The sequence below is a fragment of the Pocillopora verrucosa genome, chromosome 8, assembly GCF_036669915.1.
Source record: "Pocillopora verrucosa isolate sample1 chromosome 8, ASM3666991v2, whole genome shotgun sequence".
NCBI classification, from domain to species: Eukaryota; Metazoa; Cnidaria; class Anthozoa; order Scleractinia; family Pocilloporidae; genus Pocillopora; species Pocillopora verrucosa.
In genome coordinates, this window is record NC_089319.1 from 14,808,213 (window position 1) to 14,829,476 (window position 21,264).

Consider the following 21,264-nt stretch of genomic DNA (forward strand, 5'->3'; position numbering starts at 1 on the left):
TCACCCAATTCACGACGTTAGATAACCGTTCAAATTGACACAAGTCTGCGTTTCAGTATGATCCGGACATTAAAGGGGGAAAGGCGTGCAAAACCTTCTTTGCATGTTCTCGGTCAACTGAAATTGGATCTCTCTATGCATTTCCCAAGGTTGTCGGTTTTCAGATTTCAAAATCTTAACTTTGCCACGAGCCACTACAAACACTTTAAAAGCATAAATTGCGTTGTGTGGATCGCAGCTAAACCTTCAATGAACACTAACACTGCGAATATCTTTCTGTAACAGGCCTTGGCTTGAAACATGTCTGTTACTAGAGATTCAGCAACATCCACCATAGCTGATAGCATAGCCTCTTCGTTCTAAAGAGCAAAAATAAACGTAGTCAAATTTACAACGAAATCTTAGCATGGTCAAAACCCCGTATACAAATTTTTCATCTGAACAAGTAATCAAGCACTCTTTTGAACAAAATCAACTTATTTCGGAAAACATGTCTTATTGTGTGCACAGCATGTACAGTGAAGCCACATGTTGTCCACATGCTACCAGAACTTACTATGAAAAATAATGGTGAGAAAATAAGCCATGAATGGCTGTTTGGCATTCATCACAACGTAAACGCGTCCCATAGCTAACAAGATGGCCCTAGGGTTTCCACATAAAGAGATACAATCAGGTGAAAGCATGAAATCAAGGAATAGTGAGTTGAAGCCACAGAATGATAGAACAAAGATTAGATGGAAGTGAAAAGAGGTCTCTTCCATCGAAACAAACAAACAAATAATAATAAACACAAGAAAAAATTTGCGATGCGCCTTCACATAGAAGGCTTACGCGTGGAAGAATACTGTCCGATTCCCACTTACAAGATGAGCGTCATGCATCAGGACGATTACTAGTCTCAAGCAAAGTGCAAAGTTAACCAAACCTACGTTTTGAGTAGAAGGCATAGTCGACACGGGGGAAGAAATTAGATACAAGCTGGCCACGTTTGCGTGATCAGGATTAAAAGTAAGGAGAATAGTAAGAATCAAAAGTAAGATTTATATGAGTAAGTGTTTCACAAAAGAGGACGGAAGCTCAAACCCCATGATAATTTGCATAAGCTTTGGTCGAAAACATCAGTTCTGTTTAATAATAGTGACTGTAAATTGAAGTTCCAGCTGACAGTTGGATGCGAAGTCAATATTAGCTTCAAGCTCTCCTCTTCTACGCGAAACTGCCGAAAACTGGCGGTTTTTTTTTATTATTTCGTAATTGTGTAATAAACCCTGATCCTTGTCCGTGGAATTGAGGATTGACACGCCCAACGAATAAATGAAAATGGGTTTGCCCTTTTCCTGCTTCTCGCTGCATCTTCATCAGGTTGGTGACAGAGAACTTTGATGAAGGAGTAGGAATTCACGGCGAGCATAGTTGGTGTCTTTATTCTAGGAGGGAATACCTTGACAAAAGAGCCTAGGGGCACGCACCTTTTTCTTTACTTAGGCAAAGTCTGTGATCCAGACGAAACTCGTTTGGTTTTGCCCTAAGTCCGAAATTTGTGTGATTTTGACGGAAACAATTTTTGCCCCGCAACCAACGATAACCCCCAAAATTACGAGCTATGGGCAGGTTTTATAAGGATAAAACAGTACAACAATCAAGGCTCAAAAGTTTGGGGAACATACCTTTGTCTGAGGCTCCTTCCATGCATACACTTTCTTGTACCAAGCAAGGGCTGATTCCTGTATCAAAAGTTACCGAGAGGGGTAAACAACATATGTACAATTAAAGGTTATCAGTTGCCAGTCAGCTTCTTTAAAGAAGTTCAAAACTTGTAAGGCTGAGTTTTTTCATAGCACCTAAAACTTATCAGAGGATGCCCTCTAAAACGGATAAATTGCTGCTCTCACTCACTTTAAGAAGATTTGACATTTGAACATTCAATGGTTCCTTAATTGAATTCTTGAAAACTTCGAGCTTGTATAAATTTGACAAACACCTACAAACAAACAAACAAACAAAAGAAACGTAGCACATCAATGGTTGTGGCCGCATCCAGGAAGAAGATCTATAATGGAAAAATGAGGTGAGTTCGTATGGTAGGATAAACTTACTCCAGTAAATTTATCAAGCGACTGAGCTTTCCTTTATCTGTGGCAGGGAAAACGTCTCTATATTTTATCAATAACCTCCAACAGTTATCTGTAAATATCTTTAACGACTTGACCAATGAATGTTCCTGAAACATGTAGAAGCAAGATGCAGGTTATCGCATAATAATTTACAAGTTTCAATCACAGCTACAACCAATAATAGTCCGGGTTCAGCTAAGTAAAGAGCTTGAAACTAGTTTGAAATTCATCCTAGAAAAAAAAGCATCTCTAAACCTAAGTTCCACAGTTCTAACTTTGTTTTCCTTACACTCATTTTCACATGTACCTCTCGTTGGCTGAGTGCCCCAGTTTTCCATTCCTTCTTTAGAGTGCTCACTAATACGTTTAAAGAGCTGTACTTCATTGGCTCAAGCCAGTGATGGTGACTGAAGAGCATCCAGCGACTAAAAACATGTAAAAATTTAATAAATCAATGCAAATAAGTGATCTGAAAACTTGCTTCTTCATATCACATTTCTTCTGTAAACAAAAATAGTAGTGATAGTTTTAACTTAAAGGCCACTTGGAAATATCACTCTGTCAGTTGTGCACAGTCTTTTCAGTCAGTTGTAAAATTTAGTCTTTACGCATTTATAGTCGCCCAGTTCTAAACTTCACGCGTCAAGCTGTGCCTCCCACACATTTGGTCTTAATACTCTGACAGGTATACGGGCTAATCCCTTTGGTTGCAAAAAAATTATTCTGCTCGTTTTATGCACAAATTCGATCGGTTGTAAACATAGTAATATGTCAGTTCTATGCACTCATTCGGTCGTTTGCGGGGAATTACTCTTTCAGTTACACAGACTTACACGGTCACTTGTAAAAATTACCCTTCGGTCGGTTTTACTACCTAGCAAATGTTTATATTACATAATCATATTAATTCTGCTTTCTGATTTAGCGACCAATGTATCCCATGTGAACATCTCTTGGTACCTCATTCGTTTGTGCCGAGAAGAAATAGAATAAGGCAAAGAAATTGTAAAAATCAACTAATAACTCACATGCTGACTTGTTGAAGATCGTTTAACTCATTCTGTAGAGCATGTTGATGAAGAATGAACTCCGCTTGTGGACAGAGCTCAGTTGAATTTCGTTTGCTGTCAGTGTCCTATGAAAGTTCAAACACAGACGTTTCGCACAACATATACGCGTTCCAATTTTCAAAGAACAATATCAATAGTAAGACCTTTCATTTGGCCAAAACATTTGGATAATTAAGGTATTATTTTAAGAGTATTTCAATCGTTTGGAAAATACAGCTCGTTTTATGGGCAATTTAATTCACAATGTAATTCTTCCTTTAAAAAATACTTAAAACAAAGATTTCACTTTACTCATTCTTTTCATCTAAATCTTTGTAAGAATCATTAATAATAATTGCCGATACCATTGTCGTTATCTTCAAAACTAAAATTCAGTTATTAATAACTCATTTCAATGTGTAATTACTAAAAGGATACGACGTGACTGTAAAGGTGGGGCCATGCCACCCACTCTGAAACGCGATAACATCACAGCAGCAAAGCATTTTCAAAGGTCCAGACCTCTCCATTATCTTACGTGTGTTAGGAATATAATTCAGTCCACAGCTACTGCATTACTACACACTGATATTACAATACAATTTATTTTACGTCGGTAACGTAGGGGGTGGTTACCCAATCCCCCGAGCCAATGGCTCATGTTGAAGACTTACACTTACATTACTACAAATTGATTATAAAGGAAGAAAAATATCATTAAAGCTAACCTGGTAGTTTTCACAGCCATAATGAATAAATTCTCTTAAAAGCGCACCATGGATATCCAGGGTTGTTGGATAAAGATGCTTGATTTCATATGGAATGTCAGGTTTCTTGAGAATAAAAATGAGTGTAAGATCATCTCAGCAATATATATAGGGTGTATTGTTATAATTATAAACAGGGTAACAAGCGAATTTTAAGCGAGTTGATAATTTCAAATATGAGTCTTTCATATGGCAAGTGCTGTAAAGCCACAAATGATAACATCTCCCATCTCATTGGAGTATCTAGCACCTCTGCACAAAAGGTGTCATAAACTCACTAAGTAATAAATCGCTATATCCCTTAATCTGACCGACAAGACTGTTGGCTACATTTGGCAACATTCTTCGCGACTTTGGTTAAAAATAACACTCTTTTTTAGATCTTTTCTCTCTTTTTTTCTAACTCTAGCAATCCAACTTTTTATTGTATAAAGGTTCAACCACATTCACTCGATATGAAAAGGTCATTCCAACCGTAACTTTGCGGAAGAAATATTGTTGAAGAATAAATTTCTGCCAAACTGGCAGAGAGAATGGGCAAAACAATATAATGCAATTACCGTATTAACCAAAAATATTACAAAACTCTCGAACGTGATTAGATATAGCCCGACAGACAGATACCAGCCCGATTTGAGCCGACTACTAGGACAGTGTACGCGTCATGCTTGTAACTGGACAGTGTAATAGGACAGTTAACACGAAATGCCTGTGTAGGTGGACAGAACGCTTCATGTACACGCTGTTGTCTCGTATTTGGCCGAGTTAACTGTTGCTTTTTTGTTAAAACGTAAACCGATGTCTAGTTTCTTTCTCAAATTTTATCATAGTTTTGATTAATTGGTAACTGGACTTCGTGACGTCCAATTGTGGCTGTCTGTAATCATACTCGTAATTAACAAAGCGGGCTCCCGCTTCGCGGTCGTCCGAGTTTGGTAATCACTCCTATGATTACAGACTGGACTGGACTCCGCTCGGTTCTATTACCATTATTAATCGAATCAGGAGTAGTTAACTTAAAAATCATTAAAATTGGTTAAAATGGAAACAAATCGAACAAAGAAATCCAAAATGGAAAAGGGGAAAAACGGAGTCTGTGCGAAGTTCAGTAATTATTTTCAATTTGTGTGAATGCTTCCTTTGATTTTAGTTTTAAATCTTTACTTCTGACAATTTGCCAGCCTTGAAGAGAAATTACAGGGCCTCGGTAAGTTACCTTTCCAGTAGTAAGGGTAATTTTAAGATGACAGTGACCATCCACGTGAGATTTTGAAGAACGTCCTTTAAGCTTGAACCACTCATCAATGCCAGCGGCTGGAATTTCCTGAAAGAGATTGTACCCAATGCTTATGAGCTGCAAATCCAATATTGGACGAAAAAAACGCGTTAAAAAATCATCTACCAGACAGTTCACATTAAAATAACTGAACTTTGAACTAAACAATGATTTAACAAGTCGATACAATAGACAACTATTTTAGAACATTTACTGCGCGTACTTGCAGGGTGGTAATGGCTGTAGGGAATTTGAGCGGTTAAAAAATGCGACCTGAGTGCTGGAAACAAATCTTAACTTTGTCCAACTTGACGATTTTGAAAGGTAGCACATCATCAGTACTTCCAGTGTGTTCAAAATAAGATACATACACAAACCGACAAGAGAGCAGGTAATGTATATTGCTGTATTTGTATATATTACGAAGCAACATAATGACCAGCTTCCACTTGGCTTGTTAGCTCAGTTGGTAGAGCACTGCACCGGTATCGCAGAGTTCATGAGTTTTTGAAAGGTAAGACATCATCAGTGCTTCCGGTGTGTTCAAAATAAGATACATCCACAAACCGACAAGAGAGCAGGTAATGTATATTGCTTTATTTGTATATATTACGAAGCAACATAACGACCAGCTTCTACTTGGCTTGTTAGTTCAGTTAGTAAAGCACTGCACCGGTATTGCAGAGTTCATGAGTTCAAATCCCGTGCAGGCCTGAATTCTTTTGAGGCCTTATTTAAACTACTGCTTAATTGTTGTTCATTACTGCGAAGATCGGTCTTATATTTATTTCTCAATCTGCAGTTAACATATCATTTTCCTATATTTATAGCTATAGAAGCAAACTTTTGTTATTAGTGAGGTCATCTATGTATCTTTCCTCTGACAGATCATAAGTGAGAACCAATCACAGCGTCAAAGTTTGTGTAATTCAACTTATTATATGTAATTAGGAATAGACTGCAGGGGGATGTATTCCTCTTTTTCTATCAGTTACCACTGCCGCGATGTTCTCTCTGTTTTTCTTTCTTGCAGCTCTCTATTCCTTATCCGCTGTCTAATTATACATAAATATTGTTAAAATAGTAATAAAGAAAATAGTTTGGATTGGACTGATTTGTACCTTAATTGGTATTTCAATGTATCCGAGGAAATCATCAGTATTGCCATCCTCTCCTGATTTTCGAGCTGACTGCATGACATCTTTGAAAAACCTATCAACAGATGAGATGAATAACTGTAAAGTGTCACATAATGTCGCAATTCCCAAGAGTATATGAAGAAATTTAGGACGTGCAATTGACTCGCTAACCTTAAGACTCACTACACACAGCCTGCTGGTAAACAATATAAGACTCTTTCTACACAATTCTTAGTTACATTTTCTGTTTCTAGTGTCTGAAAATGTAACCAGTATGCATTGTAAAGAAAAAAATCACTGAGGTAAAGAGAGATGTTGCAGTACCCATATTCACACTTTCTAAGAAACATTTCCTTCAACAATTAAATATCTCCTGAAGAAATTAGAAAATGCCCAGAAAAAAAACCTTTTTACAATCGTTCAATTTTTTAAATCTTTCCCTAAGTCTGAAGAGCAGGTGTCCACACTTATTCAAGAATTTGTTAATCAGTTTAGCGTGTGTAGCCACATTAACATGTGGCAGAGTGCACTACGTTCAATGAGAAATAAATGGGAAATCGCCAAATGGCCAAGCTATTACTAGCATCTTTGACTGCAAAACTGTTAGATTTGATTGTTTCAACCCACAAGTAAAATTTAAACTTAGATTTCTGAAAGAAAGTTGAACAGAGGGTAAGAAAAAGACTCTAGTGTTCATATTTCACCTTCCCATTCCAGAGATCCCTCTTATTTTTGAAAGTTTTCGGTCTTCTTCCTTAAGTAATGCCTTGTCATCACAGTCCCTGAAATCGAGAGTGACATAATTCGATGAGTGCAATACGGTTTTTTAAAACCAAAGACTCCTAATGTGAGATTTGCATCCCAAATGGTTCTTGGTGGCTAAGACCTCGAGACCCCCGTGATCCATATCAGACCAAAAAACACTTGCATGCAAAGACTTTTTTTAACAAATAGAGAAGCCTTGACTGTGCTCTGTTCTGCTATAAAGCACGCAGGAAGCGGCTAGAGCACGAAAGAAGTGTAGGGAGAGACACGAGACGTAGTCGGGAACTTCAGCCGAATTATGGCTCATAAAAACACGCGAGTTTTTCACATGACAAGGTAGAAAACAAACTGTTCAAGGCGAGTGTTTTTTGAATGAACGACAGCCGAATTCACCGGAACATGAATATCGCTCGGAATGACAGCGCCTCAAAACTCGGCTGCATTGACTGAAGTGACTTTCCACAACGCATCGGAAAGGATATCAGAGCAAGCTCTTATTTTTTCACTCGAAGGGCAGCCGATGTAGTTTCTGAGGCTTGCTTTACTGCGATGACCGGAGATCGCCAAGATAAGCGAGCCGCGATGGACTTCAGCATGATCATGATCATGATCTCCGACACCGTCATGATTAGTATGAATTTTAACAGTTATGCCAGTTTGGTTATATTTTGGTCATCATTTCTGTTTTGTTCTGTTTTGTTTTTGAACACTGAACTTTGTATACTATATGAGTGTTCGCTGTGTTTGATTTTTATTACCGTACGTAAGCTTGCAATTTAACTGAGCGTGAAATTCTATTGCCTACTTTGTTTTCCCTTTGAGAATTTTCGTATCTACTCACGTTTTAATAACGTTCCAAGATAAAGCACTATACACTGAATGACCAACAATGAGACGCTAGCAGGAAGAACCTCTTTTCTCAACTGAAGATGGAGTGACTGTCACACTTTTTACTGCTGCCCAAATAAACATATACGTATTTCCTCCCCCAAGGAAAGTTCTATTCACAGACCCGTGGTGCAACTATGGGCTCGCCCTTTAAATATCTATTATTAGTCTGCAACGTGTATATGAAGGACTTCAAGCAGGAAGCTTAAAGCATAGCTAACACATGGCCTTTGATGTGCTTGTTATTTAACGTTGATGTGCTTGTTATTTAACCATTAGAGGCAGTGATCAATGCTTCAGTAAAATTATTTGTATTAAACCTATCGTCATTTATTTAAATTTTCAATCTAAATATTTCCCTTGTGGTCTGCTTCGTTCCCTAATGCTGTAAAACTTCAACACTTAATGTTTTGAAACAAAAAAAAAACATTTGCTGCTTTTAGTACGATTATCTTTTGACTACGCTATCGTAAATGATACTGAAGCAATGAGACCACAGAAGCAAATTGTTTATAACACAATAAAAAAAGTGAGTTAGCAAATTTAGCTTGAAAGAGATAAGAAAGACTTGCGTTTGTCGCCAACAAAAAACTCGCTGACGCGATATGTAGCGACCTATCACCAGAAAGATTTGAAGAATCGATAAAATGCATGATATATCACCGATATATCGGCGATATATCAGAGAACAAAGCGCGATATTTAGCGACGAATTTTTGGATTACTTTTGCACAGTACTGCAGCTGTAGTGTTTGACTAAATACCAGGTAGCCGGGCACGGTCTCAAATCGACTAAATGCCTAGCAGTCGGAAATTTGCAAAGAATTTCCACCGAAAGCTTCTTTCAAACTTCTAAAGATTATCAGATGTTTTTTTAATGAATGTCAAGTGATTCCATGTTAATTTTTGGAATCGCTTGATATTTCTAAACAAACATTAGGTATTCCTGAGACGTTTGAAAGAAACTTTCGGCGGAAATTCTTGAAAATTTGTGACTGCCCCCGTTAAGTCTATTTGAGACCGTGCCCGACTGCCGGGTATTTAGTCACAGCGTATCTTTTAGTACTACAGAGAAAAAAAGCTACAAGTACCAAAGGAAATGTCAAAGAGAGGAAAAATTTTCTTCCACATAACCTTGTTAAATGTTTTACCATACATTAAATGTCCAGACTACAGAAGTTTCATTGGTATAACCAAAAATGTATTTTTTAATAACTTCCCCAGCGTAGGTGGGTTATATACTTTAGTTAGAGTAGCAGTAGGATAAATGGGAGTCCGAGCAATATTTACATTGTGTACTCACCAGATGTCAAGATGCAATTTCTCTTCTTGTGAGTTGGTAACCTTCCTGCAAAAGCCAAGACAAAACTGCAAATAGGGCATTGTATTACTGTGAAGTTTTTTACAATCGGAGATCCAGAAAATATACTTACCCAATACAAAATATTGTGATTTGTCAGTGTCTGGCAAATTAATTTATCGCACGAAGTCTGACATCAAGGAAAGTGATTCTATTGCTTGCCACCATTGTTATATCCAATGTAACTGGCCGTAACATTAAATAACTGTAACAGTTAGGTTATGAGAAGCCCTTTCTTTGCACAATTTGGTGCTCAAAGAGGAAATAAAACATCAACAGAAGGAAGTTGAAATTTAAAGATGCTTTGCCTGCAGGTCACCACTTCACAAAATTTACCTTAATTTGTAAAATGTAATTTCAATTTTTGTTGTTGTTAAAATTCCATGAATGTGATTTGTGAAGCCAACAGTTGGAAAGGGAAGAAATTTGGGGAAATGCAAACAGGTACAGGTACTTATTGTGTTCTAAATGATCATGCTATTTTTTTTAATAGGAAAATTTCATACTTTAATTGTTACTGAGTTCAGCCATTCAGTTCAGCTTTATAATGATTCCATGCTTCAAGGTGAATTTTGAGTGATCCCCTCATATATGACATTGGCATGCGTAGCATGCAAGAATTATTTTTTTGGCTGGGTGGGTTGAGATGGAACAGTTTGTGTATTAAATGAGAAAAGAGCATAACTTTCAAAAACGGAAATATCGCAGAAAGACAGAAAAAAACCATAGTTTATCTGAACTCACACAGACATTATGTGATCTATTGTCTCTACTGTCTAAATCTTTCTGAGTAAAAATGAAATGCATCGGTGCCACGCTTACTGTTGTCTCCTTTGCAGCCTTTGTTAGGTCTCGTCACACAACGCCCTCTATATCTCGTTTGAGAGAGAGCGCTTGTTGCGTGACTAGACCAAAAAACGGTTGTGAAAGAGATTACTCTTACTGCCGTTCTTCCAACAGAGAAAATCAAAATTATTCGTCTACTGCTAGTTACCTCAAAAATATAATTCCGCGTGATTTTACTACGAAGAGATAACTGAAAGTCTGTTGTACCTCTAATAGACCTTAACCAAAGATGAATTCGGCGATCTCGAATAAGTGAAGATACATTGAACAAGAGAAAAGGATAATATTTCAAATAAGGTTCCTTGATTGGTTGTTGCCTATTTGGACTTTGCCCTCTGTGTATGAAATACGTGATAAAATGCAGGTTGTTACTGGGATACCTATGGATACCTATGGTAGCCCAGTCATAAAATGCCTTTGTTTTTTTGTCGTCTTTTTCTTTTCCTCCGCCACAAAATGGAAAAATTGCGAAATAGTACCCAGAGGTCATTGGGCCCTCAACACCATGACAACTAACTGTGATCCAATGAGGTGTTCACATGCTGATCACGCATGTTATCTTGATGATGATTGACGTTGTCATGCACGGACAGGGCCGGGTCACATGACGAACCACGAGATTTTTGCTTATAAAACTCTTTTGTCGGTCGTTTTGTATTTGAACGCGTTTGGATTACGGTCACCTAGAGCATTATGGCGCAAACGCTCAAAATGCTTACAGACGCATACACAAGTCGTATTGTTCGCGGCCAATCCACACTAAAAGATGTTATTGAGCGGTAATTTTGGAACGGATTGAGTCGCGAACGCTTGAAAGCCATGAAAGCCTTGTATGCCTTGTATGCCAAGTATGGCAATGTCTTAGTTGGCAATGCCAATGTCTTAGCTCAGTAAGCTGTAAGATGGCATGTTATTATATACCAGACGTAGAAACTCTTCAGATTCTCAGTCTGCATTTTGTATCCACTCTGAAGTCTGCAGTCTATATTTTGTATCCGGTCTGCAGTCTGCTGTCTGCATTTTGTACTAACAGGTATCCGTGGTATCAATACAGTTTATTTTTGGTTACATTTATTCGCACAACACACATAATCTACCACAAAATACCTGTGTGTGAGGTAATTCGACATTTTCGTTCTTTTCCGCGTTAATACTCTTCTTTCCTTTTATAAGAATGTAGACCACTTACAATGTTTCAAGTAATCCTCCCACCCTACAAAAAATAACTCTTGCATGCATAGCATGCCTATGTTTTGAAGTAGGTGTATGCCCTTGGCCAGACTTGAGCTCACTATTTCAGTATACTAGTACGACACCCGTAGTATCACTACAATTGATTCCAAGGATCCAGTACCATCCAGGTATCCCAGTTACCCTGCTCACAGGGTCTAGTTTTACAAGGAATGAACACGTAATTGGGTTAAGTCAAAGGTAGCTTAAAGCCACTTTAATTCATAGAAAAGTCAAACGCGGGAGAATTGCGTGGAAAATTCAATATCACTAGCATTTAGTTCCGAGTGGATTTTTTCAGAGGGTTCAGATGGCGATAAAATGCAGGTTGTTTACAAGAAAATGACACGTGATAGAGCGAAGTCTAATGTGACAAAATGGAATTTGATTGGTGAAATACAATTCAAGCAAGTGAAAAATTGCCTAATCTTCATGAAGTGCAATGATTGGGTATGTCCTGATTGGACTTGGACGTTGTTTATGGTACGTAATGGAATAGTAGTTGTTTGGCGTGAGCGTTTTGCATAAAGGAGCGAAAAAAATTTTTGGCTTAAAAATGTAAATGCAAACCTTCCATATCCCGATAAATCTCGACCTTAATCGACAAGGCTCTCTAGAAGGTTACAAACCATTACACTCAACAAATGAGCCCAAAATTTCTGGTTAATGTCATTCTTTGTGCACAGCCCCCTGATCCATTACATCATTTACTAGAACATAATACCCAAACGCTGTGATTAGTGCAAGATATCCAAATACGGCATTCCGATTGGTGCGAGATACATACCTTAATGCAGTGATCTGATTGGTGCGAGATACATACCCTAACGCGGCGTTCTGATTGGTGCGAGCAACATACCATTCTATACGCTAACATAGAGTTATTTTTTATTAAAAAAAATAACTTTAAAAGCTTCCATGAAGTTGTAGATGGCACTTGCTACTCACATCATGAATGTTTCATTCCATACTGGATTTAGAGTGTTTTCTTTCACAGTTGTCATATGCATAGACTCGCCATCAAGAACCTCTCGGATTGTGCTCTTAGACTTCCTACGATGTGCTCTGATATTCTTTATTTTCTCCTCTTCCTTTTCATCTGTTATTAACCCTAACATGCAGTAGGGATCACTCAAACCTGAAGAAAAATTAAATTCAATAAATTTTCATGTTTTAGTTTGAAAAAAAATATTAAAAAATGCTCTAAAAATGTCTCCAGTTTGGAACATTAAGAAAATTTGAATAGCATTTTATGTTTTTTATGCATTTATTTATATCAACTGTAAATTTAGTGCCTTTCCAGTAATGTAAATAGCTCCGGAGCAACAGAAAAAAAAATCAGCGCAGTACTTGAATTAATTTTTAAAGTTTCATACCATCTGCATCTTTTGCCTCCAGATGTCTGGCCTCAACAACTAAATCAAATAAAAACATTGAAAGGTATCTGAGTAACTGAAATGGTCATAAGTGTAAAAGTATTTTCAATTTAAGTTAATGGGAGAAGCATAATCAATTTGTTGCAGACATAAGACAAAGGGAAATTTCTGAATTGAAATAATGACCCTTAACCCTTTAAACCCTAAGAGTGAGTAACATCTAATTTCTCCCTACAGTATCACTCCTGAATCGCACATTAAGGTCATGAGAAAAAAGTAAATGGTCTCCAGAGAAGGAAACTTTTGATTGGCAAACAAATTCTCCTTGTCAGTACCTTAGGAAATGTATAAAGAACAGTGTGGAGAATATGCATACTGACGATAGGGTGTAAATGGTTAACTATTGATCATATCAGCTGCAAAAAACTTGTGGTATATTGAAAATACATTCACATTATTATGACCCTTATTATTCCCAGTATACTAATGAGATCTTAACTAACATAGGGCTAATTTATCATCAACCAGAGACCGAGGTCATCAATTTCTACCAGAGAAAAACCAGTTTAGTTCCTTTTTAATTTAGTCAATAATTGTTGTTACTGACTGCACACCTTTTCTTCAAACTCATTCTGACTGAAAAGTGTAATGGTTGTGACCGAATATTGCAGGTGAGGGAACACATAGAAAGGAGCCATAGAAATCAAATATTGATTGTAAATGTTACCTTCAACTTTTATGATACACGTTGGAGGCTAAAAGATATTAAAATGAAAGTTAAGTACAAGTGGATTTAAAAAGAAATAATGAAAATTTTTCACAAATTTTAAGCTACCTTACGTTGTTGTTTCAATTTGGCGACAAACAAGTTTCCTACCTTCAAAGACTAAGACCTGTTATTAGCTGGGTTTTATAGGTTTTGCCTCTTGATATCTACTTGCATCGAGGTTAATGCTGACTGATTGTGAACCTGACTTGTATCCTCATTAATTTATTAAAATACTATTAACAGAACACGAATTTCCTCCAACTTACTTCTCTTTCTTTTGTCTTGGCATAAAGCATTCGATGTGTCTCTTCAGATATTTTTAGGGCCTGATGTGAAAAAAATAATTTAAATACATCATTTAAAATTCATATGGACGAGTTTAAAGGTAAACAGTCCACTTTTGTGAATGAATGGCATATAGAAGGAAGTTTTCAAATCAAAACAAAGACCCAGAAGCAAAGACAACTTATTTTCAAAATAACATGCCAACTTTGAAAAGAGCATGCTCTCTAGCTCTCCTGATTCGTCCAAAACTTGCCAGATATAAAGGTTGGGGCTAGCAAAACATTGCTATTTGCCTTGTTTGAATTCTTAGTTCATTTAAAGCACTTCTGAATCAATTCATGATGTGTTATGCATGATCTGTTCACAACAGTGTTTGTATGTTGTCACTGACACCGATGTTAAATTTTCAGGATTTATCTAGAGAACTATTTTTGAGGTCTTTTGAGGCTTGTATGGAAAAAGTTTCTGCTGGAATAAATTGCGTTTAAGTTTGTTGAATTCCAAATAAATAAACAGGGCTCAGCAATAAAAATTTTGTGATCTTTCTTTTGAACAGTTTTTACTGAGACATTTCTTTCAAATGAAAGCCATCCTGGCTTCAATTTCTTTTTCTCCAGTCAATGTTTGACATTGTTTCAGCGGGGAAAAGTCCCATTATAGCACCGCATCCAAAGATGAAGACCTTTTATGACTAAATAAGGAGACAAGAATCCATCAGTTCTCATACAATTCTCGCTGGCACTTAGTTCAATGTGAAAAAATGAGTAGAATAGTCCATCTAGTTGTGTGTTTGGTTGCCAAGCCTTTTAGCTGGAGTGAGGCTAAGGGTGACCTTGTTATGATACAATTTTGCTGCTTTTCAAATGTAAATTGTTTTGTTATTATGCTAACTAGGTACTAGCTTCTATCACAACAAGGTCACTTTCAACCTCACTCCAAATCAAAGGCTTGGTAATTAAGTATACAACATAGCCTATTAAAGGAATACATGTAAAACTGATGTTTGAGTGCATGCTCTATTACCATTAGAAAGATTAAAACCACAGCTGGATTTCCAGCAAGAACCTTTGTTTTTGGGTCTACATTTTTGGTCTTTCTTTTTTGGGGTCTTAGCTTCCAGGGGGGTCTCGACATTTTTGCCACAACCCTTTGCTAAATTCTATAACATTCGTTGATCAAACAAAGAATTGTTCAATAAAGAATTAAGCTTGGCTGGGGCAATCATTCAGTGAAAAATTCTGCTTGGCTGGGGCAATTGCTTGCAGCCATTTTGAAGTTCAGTGCCCCTTCTATTATCTCTTCATGTGAGGCAATTTTAGCATGGTATAATGTGAGCTTCAACCAATCAGAGCATGATAATCTCTTAGACCTACAATTAAAACTCTGATTGGTCAAGAGCATACAGTAAATATACAATAATGCCCAAAGTTGACATAATAACCCAATGTCCACAGCAAATATTAAATAATCATGTCAAGTTTAAAGTCTGCCTGGTCTCCAAGCCTCACCAAGTCTATTCAGTGTCCTCAAACTTTTGCAGACTCAGAGAGAAGTGTCCCTTTTTACATATTGTTTAGAAAATGTATAAAACAATTATTGAATTAGATTTTTGCATGATATCATGAATAATCAAACCTTGTGTCTGTGTTATCTACCTCTAGACATCTGCATTGATAATTCATGATTACAATTCAGGATAATTCTTTCATACTCAAAGTCATCCAATAATTGCCTATGATCACCCAAGCAGTTATTAATAATAAAACATATTGTCTTCTTTTACCTCCTGAGCATACACAAATAAATCTCCAGGGGTGAGAGAGGATGTCTTGCCACGTGCTCCGAGCTGGTGTATGACAGTATACAATAGTTCACAGTACAATGCAGCTCGCTATTGGAAGAACAAACGATGCACATCTTGTCAAGTTGATAAATTTAAGTTACCAAACACCCATAAAATTATCACATGTACAGGTACTACAACTAAACTACTACATCCTGTTTAGAATCATGTAGAACTTTGATTTGTTTTGAAGGATAAAATATGGTGCAGTGTGTCTTTAAAAAGCATACGTGCCCCCATTTCTTGAGTGTTTCATTCCATTTATTTTTGTAACATCAAGGCCAGTAAAATGGAATACACTACTTATTATATATTAGCTTATCCAGAGTATGTGATGTATAGCCCTCTTTAAAAATAGCTGGCAACAAGACCTCTTACCAGTGTTGAAAATTTCAGTCTGAACATTTGTAATGAACAAGTGCCTGTATAATTGCTGAACATCAGTGAAGATTATTCATGTTAATTCCTGCCTTTTTTTACGTATAATTTGATTAATTTTATGCCCTTGTTGACCTTGTTACTTTTTTTTATTCTTCTTTAATCAGTCATACAAAAACTGAATGCCTGAATGATCAATCACATTCTCCTACATGTAACTGCTACATGTGTATTCTCCTATAGCTGCTACATGTCTAAGCAACATTTTCATTGATTGATTGATTGATTGATTGTCTTTAATCTTGTCCAATAAATGTTTGTATATGTGGTTCAAGAGAATTTGACTGAAGACCCATTTCTTAATTTGAAAAAAAAACCAACTCAGGTTATTTATAAAAATTTTGAAATTGCTTTGACCTACATTATTTTGATACAACTCACAGAATTAAAATATCAATCTTGGTGTATTACATAATTAACTCCACCTGTTTATCATTTAAAGTTGGTTCAGCTTCAATAGATGATAACACCTCTGCCTCACTTTGTTCATCTTCCTCTGATTGATTAAGGTTGTCATCAGCGACTGTGTCCTACAAACCACAATGAAAAGCCACCTTTTAATTAGCACTATAAGTTGGATTGATTCAAAGAAGTTTAGAGTAGTGACTAAAATAATATAATCTACCTATGGTGATGATCAAATACAAGAGCAGTTAAAATACCATACTGATTAATGAATACTTCATTGTTTTTCTCATGGTGTAGATTGAGTCACCATTGACAAAAGTCTTGATTCAACTTAAATTCTTCATAAGGCAGTTGCAATAAAGAGCATGTTAGTCAGCTGTTGCTGGTTTGCTACAGCCTGCTACCATCAGTACATTTCAATTAATTAATTCTTCCACTAGTAGATAACTGGTTCCCTCAAACATCTGCTCTGTCATTAACTAGCTGACAAAAACTTGTGGTTTATTAATTTTATAGAAGTCTCACTATCACAATCTACAATTTACAGAGTCTCTATAAGAGGAGATCACAAATTGCACATACATGTACATCTTTCATATCTAACTGGTATTGCTTCTTAAATTTAATGCTTGAATATGATCAACGGAAAGCATACCAGTATCTTTAACTCATAACCAAGTATGTTGCAAACCAATCTCAAAACTGTTTCACACGTAGCATCTCATCGAAGAATTACTAAAAATCAATTTCAAACACTTGACAAGAATTATCAGCCAACAGTTAATCATCATGTTTGTCTTTGAAAACTACAGAAAGGTAGATGATGGTTGCTGTTGGGAATTGGTTCTTCAGTGAGATAGGCTAAAGGTTTGTCATGGCTGCATATGTACGCATGTACATAGTATCAAATATTTTTACTAAAATTACCAAAATCATTAGACTTTTACCATGCTTTGACACAACATTGGCAAATATATTTAAACATCTCATTCCAAAAAAATAATTCATTCACACAGCATGTACCATAGTTCTCTCCCTACCTTAATATTTTGGTTTTCAGCCTGTTTTTCATTCCAGTTCAGTGAATTGAGTTTTTCAAAATAGCTGTCATCAAAGTTTTTAGCCCTGTGTGCAATCAACAATTACAGAGACAAAAGGAATAATATTCTTAGGTTTTACAGTTTTACAGCAAATAGGGTCTGAGAATAAATTCCTGTAAAATATCTAAACCAAACAGAGGTATACTGTACAGCTTTGCAAAACCTTTGAAAGGTTGCAGACCAAAACCAGGAGAAGGCAGATAGTGAATGCCTTCATACAGGTTTCGACAAATCCAAATTTTAGGATCACACTACTTGAGTCATTTTTAACCTTAACTTTCTGCTAACTAACTATTAATCCTGTAAATTGATTAGCATCTAATTTGTCCAAACATTATCACAACAACACAACAAGAAGCTCTGAACTGTTAAAAAAATTGTCCTTGACACTATTATAATGAACAGTATTAAGAATATGCATACTGATGTCAAGATGTAACAGGTTTAAGAAAATGCAATTATTAGGTAACAGTGATGACAACTTTACTTTTTCTGCAGATTATCAGAGATTGTGGCAGTCTTTAATTGCATGTCATATTTTGCACAGCTTTTCTTAGAAAACCCACTCAATAATATTAAAAATATTTAATTTCCCCTTATTATTTTATCAAACTTGCATTATGACTCTATACCTATAATTAAAGTCAGATAGTGAACAGCAAGTTAATTTCTATGCATGGGAATATGGTTTGAAAATTAGTTTGCAAGTAGTTTATGTAATAATTGTATGCATTATGAATAATGTTGGTTTGGTAAACCTACAGCTAACAGTCAGGTAACTTGAAACTGGTTGAAAGTAATCAGATCTATGCTAGCAATGAACATGAACATGCTTTTGATTGGCTGAAAACAAGTGCAATTTTAATTTAACACAAGTGAAAAGTTGTAATATGAGTGCAAATCACAAATGACATATCATTCAAAACTACTTCTCTTATGACTTTCTGTGATATTTTGGTGGTCTTTGAAAAATTTACTCCTGATTATTAACACCAAATTGCACTAAAAATCATCTTATTACCTATACAAACACTGCAGAGATGCCAATTCCTAAAAACATGAAGATTGAGACACGAGATATTTTATTTGGGTTTAAAGCCCAGAACCCACATTCCCCATCCACAATTTAATTCATGGACTGTATGGTGTCATTCTCCCTTGCAAAATCAAACAAATGCAAATATGCAAACTTTTTATCATATTTCAAACAAAACTTTTTCTAAGGCTTCTCTTTATGTCTTAGATGCACATTACTTGGAGGAATTTCAAATCCTTGGAGAATAATTCTATTTTCTTTAAATTGGTAATTTAATGGAATTCTAGTGACAAACCCACCATGTTTTGCAGAACAATTCAGAGTTAAGCAATCATCTTTATCATTAACAGCTTCAATTTTAAAGAGGTGTAGTAGAGAAATCCCTTACTGCACTCTTTGACACATTTGACCAATTAGGAATGAGATATTTTGCTGATTATGTAACAAAAACTGTAAAGGTAAATTAACAATGCATGATAAATGTTAATTGTATCCAAAAAATATCAAGTGAAGCAATGAAAAGAAGTCAGTTAAAGGCAAGCTGTCACCTGATCTTTCAAGGTAAAAAAATAAAAACGTTAGTTGAAATCAATTTTAGGAAAGTAATAACCATATTACATTCTTCTCTCTCAATTATGTTTCACATAACAAATGTTAAACACAACATGAGTGAAATATTGTTTACGTATCGTATGTAACAATGTATTCAACTTGGGTAGTGTAATCACACGAAAGTGGCCCAATTAAATGAGCCAAAACGAAATTTCAAGCAGGAAAAAGAATGATTACAATTGTGGTTATTGACTCGACAGAATGAAACACTGTCAAACATGGTTTAAATTTCAATATCCTACGGTGAGATGAAGCTTGTGGATCAACAGTGTAAGTGCCGCCGACGAAATAGGGTACCAAGAATTAAAATTTAAAAACATACAACGGCAATTGATCTGATCGATTATTTTTTACTCACATCACGAAATTTCTTTAATGACTACAGTCAATTTCTATTCCTATAGACAATTTCTTCTCCTCAAGTTGTAGGTCTTACCGCTGAAATGGTGTTTGCCCCTCTAAGTACGATGCACGATCCGGAATAGACAATTTTTGACAAAGACCAAGTTTTCTTGATTTTCGCAGACGCTTTCGTTGTTCTTCGCTATCATTAGTGTCTTCTGATGACATTTTTGCTTCCCTGCTCTGCAAAAGATTCCTTCAAAGACGCTAATTTCTAAACATTTTTCTTTTGTTTAGAATACTCAGTTGTTAATTGAGGCAGGCTCACACTCCGCTAATTACTTAGACTACAAATTTGCATTGCAAACAAGCTCTTATTTTGCGAGACTTGATCTTTTAACCTTGTAGGTTTTGAATAGCGTGAATGACGAATAAACAGCTGTGTTTTCTCAGAGTTTCTGATTCAAAGATAATTAAACACTTCACTAACACGCACACTGAGGTCAGAAAGAATGCACACTTGATGTCACAGGGTTACACATATCGGATAGAGAGGTACGATTCAGACAGCTGAAAGATACTGACCTCACGCCACTGATTTCATGGATGGTTCCACTTCCTTCAGAGCGCGTGGAAGGTGTGCTGTTTGACACATTTGACTCCTTTTTCCACCGTTCACGCTTCCATCGACCGAGTTTCAATCGTGCAGCCATGTAAATAAAGCTTGGTCACAACGACTTTTTTCAATAAAATCTCCTTGTTTCTTACGTAAAACCCAGAAAGTAGCAGAAAGATCTCGTGCTAATCGTCCAGCAGACTTTGTCTCAAGAACATACTCACCCTGCCAAATCAAAGACATGCATGTTTAACCCTTTCACTCCCACAAGTGACCAAGACAGAATTTCTCCTTACAATATCAATACAATATCAAGCAGGTAGGTGATGAGAATAGAGAAGAATATCAATTATGGGATTATTAGTTGATCCAATACCAAATTCTCTGAACTAACATCATAAGAATTGTAGGGCAGATAGTAAGGAGAATTACTAATTAGATATTGGGAGTGAAAGGGTTAACAGCGATAAAGTTCGCAACCCTATAGAGTCTTGTAAGGACTCTCATTTATTATGCTTCACGCATACTTATTTATTATGCTACACGTGATGAAAGATTGACTCGCCTTTAGACAGTGGTGTCAATTGAGCCAAAGCAGAAACCCAAGCTGACTATGTTCTAATAATAGTGGTTTAATTGTATATATATTGTACTTTCAGAATTTTCGAATTGAATTTTTTAATTTGTAGAAGTTTTGATTTTTTTTGTTGTTTTTCAATCAATTTATCCGGTATCCTTTCTTCAGTTTGGCTGTGGCTAAATGCCCGGCAGCAGAGAACGGCCTCAAATAGACTAAATGTATGGGCGGCCGTCACCACCAAAAATACAAGGATGTCAAATAGATTAGCAAATACAAAGCTGGTCTAAAGATCAGCTGCAGGATAGAATAGCTAATAAAGGAATGGCATGGCCAAATTATAGACGGTTTAGTTTTCCTTCGTGAAGCAGAACACCCTAAACATGGATAGTTCAGCCAAATGATAAACGGTCCAGTTGCCCATG

General features: G+C 36.2%; 1 protein-coding gene across 3 annotated transcripts in view; it reads right to left on the reverse strand.

Annotated features, from left to right (window-relative positions):
• The window catches only part of LOC131786215 (BAI1-associated protein 3), a 36,232-nt gene that overhangs the window by 12,972 nt on the left and 1,996 nt on the right, over nucleotides 1-21,264 (reverse strand). The window contains exons 2-20 of one of the 3 annotated variants that reach the window (XM_059103229.2): nucleotides 20,232-20,487; nucleotides 17,597-17,681; nucleotides 16,574-16,678; nucleotides 15,651-15,758; nucleotides 13,849-13,908; nucleotides 13,541-13,568; nucleotides 12,814-12,852; nucleotides 12,386-12,575; nucleotides 9,305-9,349; nucleotides 7,053-7,130; nucleotides 6,331-6,421; nucleotides 5,150-5,257; nucleotides 3,895-3,999; nucleotides 3,146-3,252; nucleotides 2,425-2,542; nucleotides 2,100-2,224; nucleotides 1,900-1,984; nucleotides 1,671-1,727; nucleotides 262-359 (exon numbers count right to left, since the gene is read on the reverse strand). In XM_059103229.2, coding sequence (XP_058959212.1) covers nucleotides 262-359; nucleotides 1,671-1,727; nucleotides 1,900-1,984; nucleotides 2,100-2,224; nucleotides 2,425-2,542; nucleotides 3,146-3,252; nucleotides 3,895-3,999; nucleotides 5,150-5,257; nucleotides 6,331-6,421; nucleotides 7,053-7,130; nucleotides 9,305-9,349; nucleotides 12,386-12,575; nucleotides 12,814-12,852; nucleotides 13,541-13,568; nucleotides 13,849-13,908; nucleotides 15,651-15,758; nucleotides 16,574-16,678; nucleotides 17,597-17,681; nucleotides 20,232-20,359 — 1,760 coding nt within the window. In that variant the 5' untranslated portion in view covers nucleotides 20,360-20,487. Of the gene's footprint in view, nucleotides 1-261; nucleotides 360-1,670; nucleotides 1,728-1,899; nucleotides 1,985-2,099; nucleotides 2,225-2,424; nucleotides 2,543-3,145; nucleotides 3,253-3,894; nucleotides 4,000-5,149; nucleotides 5,258-6,330; nucleotides 6,422-7,052; nucleotides 7,131-9,304; nucleotides 9,350-12,385; nucleotides 12,576-12,813; nucleotides 12,853-13,540; nucleotides 13,569-13,848; nucleotides 13,909-15,650; nucleotides 15,759-16,573; nucleotides 16,679-17,596; nucleotides 17,682-19,740; nucleotides 20,133-20,231; nucleotides 20,488-21,264 lie in introns of those variants that run through there. The other 2 variants (XM_059103230.2, XM_059103228.2) reach the window with 2 other exon arrangements.